The sequence below is a fragment of the Pleurodeles waltl genome, chromosome 3_1, assembly GCF_031143425.1.
Source record: "Pleurodeles waltl isolate 20211129_DDA chromosome 3_1, aPleWal1.hap1.20221129, whole genome shotgun sequence".
In the NCBI taxonomy this organism is placed as follows: domain Eukaryota; kingdom Metazoa; phylum Chordata; class Amphibia; order Caudata; family Salamandridae; genus Pleurodeles; species Pleurodeles waltl.
The window spans coordinates 1442459618-1442473457 of record NC_090440.1 but is presented as its reverse complement, the minus strand read 5'-3'; the positions used below and the strand labels follow the sequence as shown (position 1 = coordinate 1442473457).

General features: G+C 46.9%; 1 protein-coding gene across 2 annotated transcripts in view; it reads left to right on the top strand.

Moving 5' to 3' along the window:
* Positions 1–13840, top strand: part of ALG9 (ALG9 alpha-1,2-mannosyltransferase) — a 956626-nt gene that overhangs the window by 483541 nt on the left and 459245 nt on the right. For both annotated transcript variants that reach the window (XM_069225004.1, XM_069225007.1), the window contains one exon: positions 2316–2445. In XM_069225004.1, coding sequence (XP_069081105.1) covers positions 2316–2445 — 130 coding nt within the window. The remainder of the gene's footprint in view (positions 1–2315; positions 2446–13840) is intronic.

Sequence of the window (13840 nt, the reverse complement as noted above, 5' to 3'; positions counted from 1 at the left end):
CGCCTAATAGCACAATTTATTCCAGGAATTCAGAATCAGTTAGCAGACAATCTCTCTCGGGATCACCAACAGATCCACGAATGGGAGATTCACCCCCAAATACTGAACACTTACTTCCAGAGTTGGGGAACACCACAAATAGATCTATTTGCAACAATGGAAAACGCAAAATGCCAAAACTTCGCATCCAGGTACCCACAAGAACAGTCTCAGGGCAATGCGTTATGGATAAGTTGGTCAGGGATATTTGCTTACGCTTTTCCCCCCCTCCCACTCCTTCCATATCTAGTAAACACGTTGAGTCAAAACAAACTCAAACTCATACTAATAGCGCCAACATGGGCAAGACAACCTTGGTACACAACACTACTAGAACTCTCAGTAGTGCCTCATGTCAAACTACCAAACATACCAGATCTGTTAACGCAACACAAACAACAGATCAGACACCCAAATCCAGCATCGCTGAATCTAGCAATCTGGCTCCTGAAGTCCTAAAGTTCGGACACTTAGACCTTACACATGAATGTATGGAGGTCATAAAACAAGCTAGGAAACCTACCACTAGACATTGCTATGCAAATAAGTGGAAAAGATTTGTTTATTACTGCCATAATAATCAAATTCAACCCTTACACGCATCTGCCAAAGACATCGTAGGATACTTACTACATCTGCAAAAGTCAGCTAGCTTTTTCTTCCATTAAGATACATCTTACAGCAATTTCAGCTTACCTGCAAATTACGCACTCAACTTCTCTATTTAGGATACCAGTCATAAAAGTATTTATGGAATGTCTTAAGAGAATTATACCACCAAAAACACCACCAGTTCCTTCATGGAACCTCAACATTGTCTTAACACGACTCATGGGTCCACCTTTTGAGCCCATGCACTATTGTGAAATGCAATACTTAACATGGAAAGCTGCATTTTTAATTGCCATTACATCTTTAAGAAGAGTAAGTGAGATTCAAGCATTTACCATACAAGAACCATTTATTCAAATACACAAGCATAAAGTAGTTCTACGGACAAATCCTAAATTTTTACCAAAAGTCATATCACCGTTCCACTTAAATCAAACAGTAGAATTACCAGTGTTCTGACTCGAAAGACTTCTTCGAAGAAAAACAACTTGTAACACTCCGAGCCCAACACCAGATGGCGGGATGTGCACAGCATGTGAATCTGCAGCGACTAATGCCACGAACAGATGTACACTGGGTAAGTGACATTTTCCATATATATATATATATATATATATATGTGTGTGTGTGTGTATATGTGTTATGTGCTCGGGGGGTCCCCGCACACGGGCGGGAATAATTCAGTGCTTATGACTTTGATGAGGATTCCCCTGGAAGAGAACTAGGATTACAGGTAAGTAACTTATTCTAAGTGATCAATAGTTTATACAAAGTGCCTAAAAGGCTCCTGCACCTGTTCAAATTAGTCTGCAAATGTTCTTGTCTCTCATTTATGCATTTCAGGACAATATTACTAAATATGTTTATATTGAGGAAGAGTCTTTTGTAGTGGAACATTAACATTCTTCTTTATAAACTATTTTCCATACTCGAATTCCCAGGCCTGCAGTACTTTACATTTCCAAATTAGATACTGTACTTTGGTAGGATTATTGATTACATTTGGATTGCCGTCTCCTCCCTAATTAAGGTTGTCACCAACTACATTAGAAGCACTTATTTATAAAAATGTATATGGACTCAAGGATGAACAAGTCAGGATGAACAAGCAGCGTCACTTGAATTATGTTATGTGGCAGGCACTAAACTATGCCGCAGGGCTGATTAAATTATTCACCAAGAAAAGGTTTAATGCAGCACATTTTGTGGCAGTATTACTTTATTATTTTGTCAATTTTACACATATGACTAGTGGTCGGGCAACGTTTCCAACTCATCAGTTTTATATTTAAATATAGCAATCAGTACTGGCAGGTGAGTGGTTAACTTTAACAAAGAGCCTTCCACAGCGTGGCAACACATTTAGCAGTGTTTTAGGATCTTTTGGTTTGTTTCAGTTGGAAATATTTCTTCGTATTAAAACGTTATCTTATTAAAATCAAAGTATGCAGTGGATAACGGATTGTGTGTCAATTATCTAAAATCCATAATAATGCGAAAAATGCTACTGCAGTAGAATCACATAATTCCAGTGGTCCTATCTATAAGGTACACAGTTTTTCTATTGTTTACAAGTTTGACTCGCTGCAACGCTAAAGACAAGAATTAGTATGTTATTTGTGCTAATATCATTGCTTTTACACAATATCTCTTTTTGCTTATAGTTGGCAACTCCATTTTATTCAGTCTGAGTTTAGAGGTCAGCTCCCTAAACCATATGCCAAGGGCCCAGTGGCAACACGGATTACGCCCACTGACATGAATGACCAAAACAGAGAAGAGTCGTCCAGATACGTAAGTACCTTATTTGGTGCATGTTAGACATGGGGTCTTTGGTTGACAGTCAGGTTACCCCCTGTTCAAGACCCTCACTCTAGTCAGGGTAAAAGTGAATCACCCTCAGCTAACCCCTGCTTACCCCCTTGGTAGCTTGGCAGAGCAGTAGACTTAACTTCAGAGTGCTATGTGTAAAGTATTTGTACCAACACACACAGTAACTTAATGAAAACACTACAAAATGACACAACACCAGTTTAGAAAAATAGGAAATATTTATCTAAACAAAACAAGACCAAAACGACATAAATCCACCTTACACAAGTCAAGTTATCAATAAAATGCAAAAAGAGTCTTTAAGTAGCTTTAAACTCACACTAGCGCTGCTAGAGTGAAAATGTACCTGGTGTGCGTCAAAAATAACCCCGCACGGGCGGGTGTGCGTCAAAAATAACTCCGCACAGCAGTACGTGAGTCAAAAATCCAGCCGCACGATGATCCGAAAATCCCGCAGCGCAGGTTGTGATCTCCTAGCCTCCGTCAGCGATGCTGCGCGTCGTTTCTCCTGCTCCGTGCGTCGATTCTTCGGTCGCGTTTCCTGCGAGCGTCGTCTCTCAGCCGCAGATCGGATTGGCGTCAATCTTTTCCCCACACTGCGCTCTGTGCGTGGATTTTCTTGTCTTTAGGCTGCCAGCTTCTCCTTTCAGGGTCCCAGGAACTGGATGTGCACCACAGGGCAAAGTAGGAGTCTCTCCAGAGACTCCAGGTGCTGGCAGAGAGAATTCTTTGCTGTCCTTGAGACTTCAAACAACAGGAGACAAGCTCTAGATCAAGCCCTTGGAGATTTCTTCTCAAGATGGAAGGCACACAAAGTCCAGCCTTTGCCCTCTTACTCTGGCAGAAGCAGCAACTGCAGGATAGCTCCACAGACCACAGTCACAGGCAGGGCAGCTCTTCTTCCTCAGCTATTCAGCTCTTCTCCAGGCAGAGGTTCCTCTTGGTTCCAGAAGTGTTTTCTAAAGTCTGTGGTTTTGGGTGCCCTTTTTATACCCAATTTCTCCATTGAAGTAGGCCTACTTCAAAGTAAAGTCTCTTTGAAATGTGAAATCCTGCCTTGCCCAGGCCAGGCCCCAGACACTCACCAGGGGGTTGGAGACTGCATTGTGTGAGGGCAGGCACAGCCCCTTCAGGTGTGAGTGACCACTCCTCCCCTCCCTCCTAGCACAGATGGCTCCCAGGATATGCAGGCTACACCCCAGCTCCCTTTGTGTCACTGTCTAGTGTGAGGTGCAACCAGCCCAACTGTCAAACTGACCCAGACAGGGAATCCACAAACAGGCAGAGTCACAGAAATGGTATAAGCAAGAAAATGCTCACTTTCTAAAAGTAGCATTTTCAAACACACAATCTTAAAATCAACTTTACTAAAAGATATATTTTTAAATTGTGAGCCCAGAGATCCCAAACTCCACGTGTCCATCCGGTCCCAAAGGGAATCTACACTTTAATCAGATTTAAAGGTAGCCCCCATGTTAACCTATGAGAGGGACAGGCCTTGCAACAGTGAAAAACGAATTTAGCAATATTTCACTGTCAGGACATATAAAACACATTACTATATGTCCTACCTTAACCATACACTGCACCCTGCCCTTGGGGCTACCTAGGGCCTACCTTAGGGGTGTCTGACATGTAAGAAAAGGGAAGGTTTAGGCCTAGCAAGTGGGTACGCTTGCCAAGTCGAATTTACAGTAAAAACTGCACACACAGACACTGCAGTGTCAGGTCTGAGACATGATTACAGAGCTACTTATGTGGGTTGGACAATCAGTGCTGCAGGCCCACTAGTAGCATTTGATGTACAGGCCCTGGGCACCTCTAGTGCACTGTAATAGGGACTTACTAATAAATCAAATATGCAAATCATGGATAAGCCAATTACATACACATTTTGTAAAGGAGCACTTGCACTTTAGCACTGGTTAGCAGTGGTAAAGTGCCCAGAGTAACAAAAACAGTAAAATCAGAGTCCAGCACACATCAACAACCTGGGGAACAGAGGCAAAAAGTTAAGGGAGACCATGCCAAGGGTGAAAAGTCTATCAGTGCATAAAAACATTTCGGAACAACACTCCCTTCTTGCCGAGTTTGAGGCTAAGCTAAAGACTGTCCACTGGAATTTTCCTTTACAAGATACTGTTGCAAGGCGTAAGAGTGCTTAATATTGGAACAATGTGCCTATTCCATTGCACAGGGAGCTGATCTTCCGCAATTTAGGAAAGCATTCGTATTTGATTTACCTGTTAGGTACAGTGTCTAATTTGTGCAGGTGGTGGGCAGCAGCACTCATTTTTTGGTACCTGGGCTAGTTTTCCCTAATCATACTTTGAGCAGGAGAGAGAAAGTCAGACAAGTGGGGAAACAAGAGAAATATTAGAAAATAGCCTCAAAGGGAGAAACTATGATTCGAAAGGAACTTTCATAAGTGAGATAAAGACACAGAAAGTGTAGAGTGATGGGAGAGAAACGCATGAGTTGGATCCAAAATCAAGCACCCTTGGTATTCTTCAACACTTGACTTCCTAAGCACAGGTGAAAAACCTTTGGCACCTACACTTAATATTTTTTATTTATTTAGCTTAGTTTTGGGGCATACCTGTCCCACTTAGGGTGACAGATTGTAGCATACAAAAAAGTGATGGATGGATTAATTTCAGACACTATTTTTTAAACAACTAAGCACTGTTTAAGTAGGCTTACTCAGCTGCTCCTTGTAGGAAAGAACTCTCTTTTTGCCATGGTTACCTGCACATTTTGCCTGCTGTAAATGTGTTTTGATTGGTTTCACTCAGATCCTGCTAACCAGGACCCCCAGTAATTGTACTCTGTCCCTTTAAATTTGGTTGCTTAGGACCTTGCACACCACACATTTGGCATACTGGTATCCCCTTGTGAGTCCCTAGTATATGGTACTAAGGTACCCAGGGCATTGGGGCACCAGCGGTTCCCCATGGGCTGCAGCATGTATTGTGCCACCCATGAGAGCCCATACAAAATGTGTCTGCAGGCCTGCCATTGCAGCCTGCGTGAAAAGGTGCATGCACCCTTTCACTACAGGTTACTGCACCAGGTCACTGTAAGTCACCCCTAGGGTAGTCCCTCCTAGCCCAGAGGGCAGGGTGCAGGTACCTGTGCGTGAGGATACCCTTGCATGAGCACAGGGGCCCCCTACGAAGTCCAGCTCCATTGTACTGGACTTTGTAAGTGCGGGGAAGCCATTTTACCCATACCCCAGAGGTAGGCAACACCCTCTCCCCATGGAAATAGGTGTGACATGGCTTGGGAGGGGCAGCCTCCTCAAGCCACCGGTATGCTTTGAAGGGCACATTTGGTGTCCTCCTTGCATAAACCGTTTTGCACCAGTCCAGACACCCCCCGTCCCTGCTCGGCAACATAGTTGTTCCGCCTCCTTCCAGCAACTGCAACATCTTCCCGGCTATGCATCCTCTGGGGGCGACGAGTCTTCAGCCTGCAGAAGAAGTAAGAAGGAATCTCCCTTTGAGTGAAGGAGTCAACCCCCTGCATCCGCAGGCACCAACTGCAACAACGGCCAGCTGTGTGGATCTTCTCTCCTCCGGAGCTGCATGGATCCTTCTTTACAGGTGGTGGTCTGGAGTGGTCCCTTTTCTCCTCTCTACCAGCTGTCCAACTTCGAAGACGGTAAGCCCTTGCCTCTCCTTGCAGGACAGTACCCCTGTGCACTGTGACTCTTGCAGCTTCTAAGGCTTGTTTGTTTCTCCTCCAAGGGATCTTCAGGCTCTGTGTAGCCCCGGCCTCCAGCACTACTTTCTGCAATGTGGGACACTCCTCAGGGTATGCTGAGTGGGCCTCACTGCAGGTCCTTTGCCTGTTACCAGTGGGGGCTACCTCCTCTTCTTGTGTCTCTCCCAGCTGCTGAGGATCATTCTCCTTGGGTCGAGTCCCCTGGACCTTGCTTGTCCTCTTCAGCGTTGCAAAACCTTCTTCTCTGACTCTTGCTTTTGCCAAGGCTTATTGGTGGTCTTCCAGCACCACTGACGGACTGCATCAAGACTGCCGACGTGGGACATCACTTGCATCACTTCCGGAACTCCTCCTCTTCTCCTGTGCTGCACTGCTGACCTTCTTCATCCACCGTCAACCTGGTTCTGCATCTACAGAGTGTGGGTAGTGGCTTCTGCCACAACCGGACAGTCCATCACGGCCTGGACCGGGTCCCCTTCCTTTGCAGGTCCTCTTCTGTCGGGATCCACCTTTGGGTTCTTCCAGTTTTGTCTGGGTCGTTCACAATCCTTTTCCAAAGTCCTCCTGTTAGTTTGGGGGAAAACCTCTGCTCTCCTGTTCGCTGGGGATCACTCTGGTACTCACCTCTTGGGGTTCCTAGTACCTATAGCTCCCTTCTACTGATTCCACTTCCTTGAGTGGGGGACTGCCTTTCACATTCTGCTTTTTTAGTATATGGTTTGGTCCTCGACTAGGCCCTCATTATTTGCTATTGCTTTTACTAAAGCCTTTTGCTTTCTATGCTATTTACTGATTTCTAATGTGTACATAATAGTGTATTTAATAACCTCCAGCTGGGGTATTGCTTTTACAGAATTTTAGTATTTGTGTTACTATAATAAAGTATCTTTTTTTTTGTAACACTGTGTGGTTCTTTCTGTGTAAGTGCTGTGTGACTGTTGTGGTAATGCATAGGTTTTTCATGTCTCCTAGATAAGCCTTGGCTGCTCATCCACAGCTACCTCTAGAGAGCCCTGGCTTCCTAGACACTGCATACACTTCACTAATAGGTGATAACTGGACCTGGTATAAGGTGATAACACCGTAGGTGCTCACCACACACCAGTCCAGCTTCCTACACTTCTATAACCTCCTGCATAACAATAGCACCAAGATTCTCTCTTTAGAGATACTTTGTTCTGTACCTAATACGCTTACAGTTAAGTCTAAGTGAAGACTTTTAAAATGACAGCACCAATGATGCTCTTATACCTTCTCATGAACGGCAAAAATTATATTTTGATGGAGGACCATACAGCAAGTTGTGAGTCTTGGGTTGCTCCTTATTTCTCATGTACTATACATATATTTGACAGTTTGACAATGTGTGTATACATAGGAATCTGATAGAGACTTCTAGTTGTAGATTCCTTACCCTAGAATTTCCCCCAGGTGTCAGACTGGATCAATAGATTTTTCTTCGAGCAGTACCCCTGCACGCCGTCAAGTGGCATCGGTTGACTCCACGTGCGTCATTGGTGTCGTGGTCGCCGTGATGACATTGCCACCCTGGCGTGCTGACGTCAGTTCTTTTCTTTCCGTGCCAGCCTATGCGCAGATCCGAATGAAGAGCTATCCCTAGGCCGCCGCTCTAGACGGATAAGTTACTTACCTGTAAATCCTAGTTCTCTTCCAGGGGTATCCTCATCAAAGTCATAAACATTGAATATTCCCGCCCTTGTGCGGGGACCCCGGAGCATATATAAAATATACACATATTAACATGTGTAAAAAACAGCAATGCAGGCTATAATGTTAAAAACAGGCTAAAATGCTTTATTTCTATGAATTTGTTTTTTTTCTTTTTTTTTTTTTTTTATATATTATAAAGCTACAATAGAGAATAAATATCTACCCAAGCCCCTCAAACTAGGCTTAGGGAAGCAAGCAGCAGCAAACTCTAGAGAAAAAGAGAAAAAACTGCATTGAAAAACAATGAAGCATTCTTAGCCAATAGGCTGCATGCAGGTTAACACAGGAGAACCATAAAAACTTTGGCACCGTGCCTTTAAGACCCTGAGCACCTCCAGTATCCCACCATGCCTCAGGGGTGAAGGAAAGGTGACAGTTGGTTCACAGTTAGGTCAGTTCTTTTTACGGTGACAATTTGTATAACTGATTCAAAACACAGTCTGTCCTGCACTTCTAGGAGACGTGCGTCCGGGGAGGAGGGTGGGTTGTTTATGATTTTGATGAGGATACCCCTGGAAGAGAACTAGGATTTACAGGTAAGTAACTTATCCTTCTCTTCCAGGGGATCCTCATCAATAGTCATAAACATTGAATAGATTAGCAAGCCCATCCCTAAACCCAGCGGACTGTCCGATAGAAGTGCAGGAATAGATATGTCTTACGCAAATAGATTTCTTAGAGAGGCCTGCCCCACTTGGGCATCCGCTCTTGCATCTGAGTCTAAACAATAATGGCTTGTAAACGTATGGACAGACTTCCATGTAGCAGCTTTACAAATCTCAGATATCGGAACATTGTTAAGGAGAGCAGCAGTAGCCGCTTTACCCCTTGTGGAATGCGCTCTAGGCCGCGCTAGCAATTGTCTATTAGCTAGCTGGTAAGTATTAACAATGCAAGAAACTATCCATCTTGATATTGTTCGTTTAGAAGCTGCCTCTCCTGTCCTTAAATGACCATAGTTTACAAACAAGCGGTTAGAGTGTCTAATCGATTTTGTCTTGTCCAGATAAAATTTCAGCACTCTTTTCAAGTCTAATGAGTGCAATGCTTTCTGTGCCGGAGTCTCCGGATTGGGAAAGAACGTCGGTAAAGTTATGGTCTGATTAATATGGAATTCTGACACCACCTTCGGAAGGAAAGATGGGTGAGTTCGCAGAACCACTCTATTGTCATGAAAAACCGTGTACGGTTCTTTTGCAGACAAGGCCTGGATTTCACTGACCCTCCTCGCCGAAGTAATGGTCACTAGAAAAGCCGTCTTCCACGTAAGGTGTTGTAAAGAGGCCTTATGGATAGGCTCGAAAGGAGGGCCCATAAGTTTTGCCAGGACTATGTTCAGTTCCCATGGAGGAGAAGGCCTCCGAATTGGCGGAAAAACTTTCTTCAAACCTTCTAAGAAATCCTTGACTACAGGTTTTGTAAAGAAGGATTCCTGAGAAGGTGATTTGCGATAGGCAGTAATAGCAGACAAATGTACCTTAATAGATGATACCTGCAGACCGGACTTCGCTAGATGAAGCAAATAGGACAGTATGACATCCTCCTGCGCCCGTATGGGATTATGACCTTTCTGACAGCACCATATGTAGAATCTCTTCCACTTAAAAGCGTAGGAACGCCGCGTGGAAGGTCGTTTGGACTCTTTCAAGATGCTCATGCACTCCTGCGAGAGTCCTAGGTGCCCATACTGCAGGAATTCAGGAGCCATGCTGTTAAGCTCAGAGAGGGTAGGTTGGGATGTAGAATCCTGCCCTCCATTCTGCTCAGAAGATCCGGTCTGCACGGCAGCCTCCTGTGAGGTTCTTCCGACAGGTTGAGGAGATCCGTGTACCAGAACTGTCGGGGCCATTGCGGCGCTATACGAATCATTCTGGTCCTGGATCTGTAAAGTTTGCTGATCACTGCCGGAATGAGGGGAATCGTCGGAAAAGCGTAAAGAAATGTCCCTGACCAGTCGATCAACAGGGCATTCCCTCGAGATCCCGGATGGTAGAACCTGGATGCGAAGTCTGGGCATTTCTTGTTTACTTCGTCTGCGAAGAGGTCCAGTTGAGGCCGACCCCATTGCGCGAAGATGTATTCTGCGACTTCGCCGTGCAGGACCCAATCGTGAACGTCCTCCAGGTGTCTGCTTAGAAAGTCTGCTTCCACGTTCTGCTGACCTGGCAGGTGAACTGCTGTAATTGACATTCCTCTGGCCAGGAGCCAATGCCATATCGCTTGGGACTCTCGCGATAGGGGTAGGGACCTCGTTCCCCCCTGTTTGTTCAAGTAATACATCGTGGTTGTATTGTCCGTCTGTATCAAGAGAGTTTTCCCCTGAATTAGCGGTATGAAGGACTTGAGAGCGAGATGGACCGCTCTGAGTTCTAGCAGATTGATGTGGTACAGCGTTTCCTTGTCTGACCACAGACCCTGTGCATGAAAAGGACCCAGATGAGCCCCCCATCCCTGAAGAGATGCATCCGTTACTAGGGTGTCGGATGGAAGCACCTGGTGAAACGGAGCACCCACTGACAGGTGAGGTCTGTGCATCCACCATCTCAATGACTGAAGTGCTACCTCCGGTAGCCGCACCGTGTCCTCCCAGCGACCTGTTCTCTGGCTCCAGTTGGTCTCCAATGCCTCTTGGAGGGGTCTCATGTGGAGTCTGGCATTTGGGACAATAAAAATGCACGATGCCATAGAGCCCAGTAGTGATGTCACCTGACGTGCCGTAGGTGCGCTGGCTCTCAACAGGTCCTGGCACTTCTTGTTTATTGAGGATAGTCGTTCCTCCGAAGGATACACTTTTTGTAGTTCTGTGTTTATGATAGCTCCTAGGTAGTGAAGATTCTGCGTTGGAGTCAAGGTTGACTTCTGGTAATTGACCTGAAGACCTAGAGCTTCGCAAACTCCTAGTACAATGTCCTGATGGCTTCTCGCCTGCTCCGGAGAAGAAGCCTTTAGTAGCCAGTCGTCTAGGTATGGATATATGTATATCCTTTGTCTTCGGAGATGTGCCGCCACCACTGCCATACATTTCGAGAAAACTTTTGGGGCAGATTTCAGGCCAAAGGGTAGAACCCTGAACTGGTAATGCTGTAACGCTACTCGGAAGCGCAGGAATTTTCGATGTTTTGGAGCTATTGGGATGTGAAAATATGCATCCTGCAGGTCGATGGAGCACATCCAGTCTCCCTGATGCAGTTGAGAGAAAATTTGGTGAAGCGCTAGCATTCTGAACTTCTGCTTCCTTATGTATTTGTTCAGCAGCCGTAGATCCAGGATTGGCCTGAAAACGCCCTCTCGACCCTTCTTTGCCACTAGAAAGTAACGGGAGTAGACCCCCTGTCCTCTTCGTGCCGGTGGAACCTTTTCTATGGCATTCTTTCTAGGAGGGCGAGAGCCTCCTTGCGTAGCAAGCTGAGATGAGATGGATTGTCTTTGGTTGGTGGCAAGTGTGGTGGAGGCTGTTTGAAAAGAAGAGAATAGCCATGTTCGACAATATTGAGCACCCATTTGTCTCTTTAGATAGAGTGCCACTCGTGAAGATAAGCCGTAATACTTCCCCCCACCGGAGTGGTGTACAGTGTCGAGGGAAGCGAGATTTCATTGCTTGGTGGGTGCTTTTGGAGTGGATTGTTGAGGTCTGCTTGACCCTCGCTCCCTTGTGTTTCTTCGTTGAAAAAGAGGTCGTCCCTGTCGCTGCTGTGACCTTTGCGCCCAATGAGGGGTTTGAACCCTCTGCTGGAAAGGGCGTCTATCATACGGCCTGTACCTCCTCCTGAAATCTTTCTTTCTTTCAAGGCCCACCGCCTTCAAGGTATCCACCTCTGTCTTCATGCGGGCCATCTCTTCGTCTGCATGGGCACCGAATAGAGAGTTCCCGGCAAATGGGAGATTCAGGATGCGCTGTTGTGCTTCCTGTTTCAAGCCAGTGAGCCTCAGCCAGGAAGATCTCCTCGCACAGATACCATGTGCGTACCCATGAGCAGCCAAATCCGCCCCATCCGCTGCCGCGCTGATAACCTGGTTGGATACCAGGCATCCTTCTTGTAGTATCTCCTGGAAATCTTGTCTGTCTTCTCTGGGCAATTTTTCTGTAAATCTACTGAGGGAATCCCACAGAGAACGATCGTACCTGCCCAGGAGCGCAGACGCACTGGAGACCTTCATTGCTGAAGCCGCCGTCCCGCATATCTTCCTCCCTAGAGAGTCTAGATGCCTGCTCTCTTTATCCGGGGGTACCGTGGATGAAGATGCCACGAGTGGGTCTTACGGGCGGCAGCTATGATCACCGAGTCCGGTGGCGGATCCTTTCTAAGGAATAAAGGGTCTTGTTCTGGAGCCTTGTATTTCTTAAGAATCCTAGCCGGGGCAGACTTAAGCGATGCTGGGGCCAGAAAAGTGTCCATGGTTGGCTGCAGCAAGCCAGGCACTAGAGGCAGCAACTTTTTCGACGCTGATCTCTGTTGTAGAGTCTCAAAGATGATCGATGAGGAGGTAGATGGTTCTGGAACCTCTATGTTGAGTTTCTGCGCCCCTCTTAGCAACACCTCGTTGAATGTGGTAATATCATCCACCGGTGAGACTCTAGCAGGTGGTGAATCTGTAAGGGTGGGTGAGTAACGCCCGACAGAAGAACCTGATGAAGACCAAGAGGGTGATCTTCTCCTTGACCGCGACCTGGATCTCCGTTGAGAGCGAGATTGGCTGCGAGACGCTGTAGCAGAGCGTCTAGGCCTCGCGGTTGGTTGGCGAGGAGCTGAACGAGCCCGTTCTGCCCTGGCTGTCGGTGATGGCGTTCTTGGCAGGGAGGCAGTAGGTGAGTACATTCGCGAATACTGCGAATCTGGGGAGGCCGCTGGTCTGTTGAGGCTCTCCAGCCATCTCAGAGATAAATTGATGGGCGAGACATGCCCAGATGATGCCGCTCTTGACCGAGAAGAGTCGCTCGGTATGGAGACCACTGGAGATGGCGCCTTGTCTGGCGTGGGGCGATGTTCTGCTCCCTGTGGGACAGGTAAAACCTGCGTCGACGTCGATGGCTGTGTCGACGTCGAAGGGCGCCCAGCCGGTTGGTCCTGCCTCGATGTTGAGTGCCTCGACGTTGAGTGTCTTGACGTCGAACGACGCTCCTTGGACCTCGACCTGCTCGCCGTCGTGTGCCTCGACGTGGAGCGATGGGAGGTCGACGGCGGATGTTTCTCGTGCCGTCGTGGTGATCTCGCCGTCGTGTGTCCTGACGTCGGGGGGCGCACAGCCTTTGGCGGCGACCGGGCACGCCGGCGATGGCTCGACGTCGATCGGCGGGTTGCCGTCGACGGAGACCTGCCCCTGCTCTGATGTTCCCTCGACGCCGTTCCCTTCGACGTCGGGTGTGTCGCCGTCTACGGCGATCTATGCCGGTGAGACGGTGGTAGCGACGACGTCGACGGTGAACAAACAGGCACTTTCCTACCTGTCGACGTCGACCGGGCCATTCTCTCCTGAGAATGGCCTTCTGGCTGTCTGGGAAGTGAGGAAGACGATGTTCTTTTCCTCTCCTGAAGCCCATGAAGTCGGATCTTCTCTCTGTCTTTCAGAGTCCTCCTAGACATGTTCTTGCAGTACTTACAAGTGTCAGGGCAGTGACTCTGAGGCAGGCACACTATGCACAGAGAGTGGGGATCTGACTGGGCCTTCTTCTTCCCACAAGCAGGGCATTTGACAAAAAGAGAAGGCATTTTTCTGTCAGAAAAAACCTTCCTAGCTCAGACAAAGATATTATTTGTCGAGTGAAAAATGAAAAAACGCTTTTTTAAAGAATTTTTCTGAGAAAAACTCCGAAAAACTGAGAGCTCAATGCTCCAGGATCCTCTCAGAAGAAGCCGGAAAAAAAGAACTGACCTAACTGTGAACCAACTGTCACCTTTCC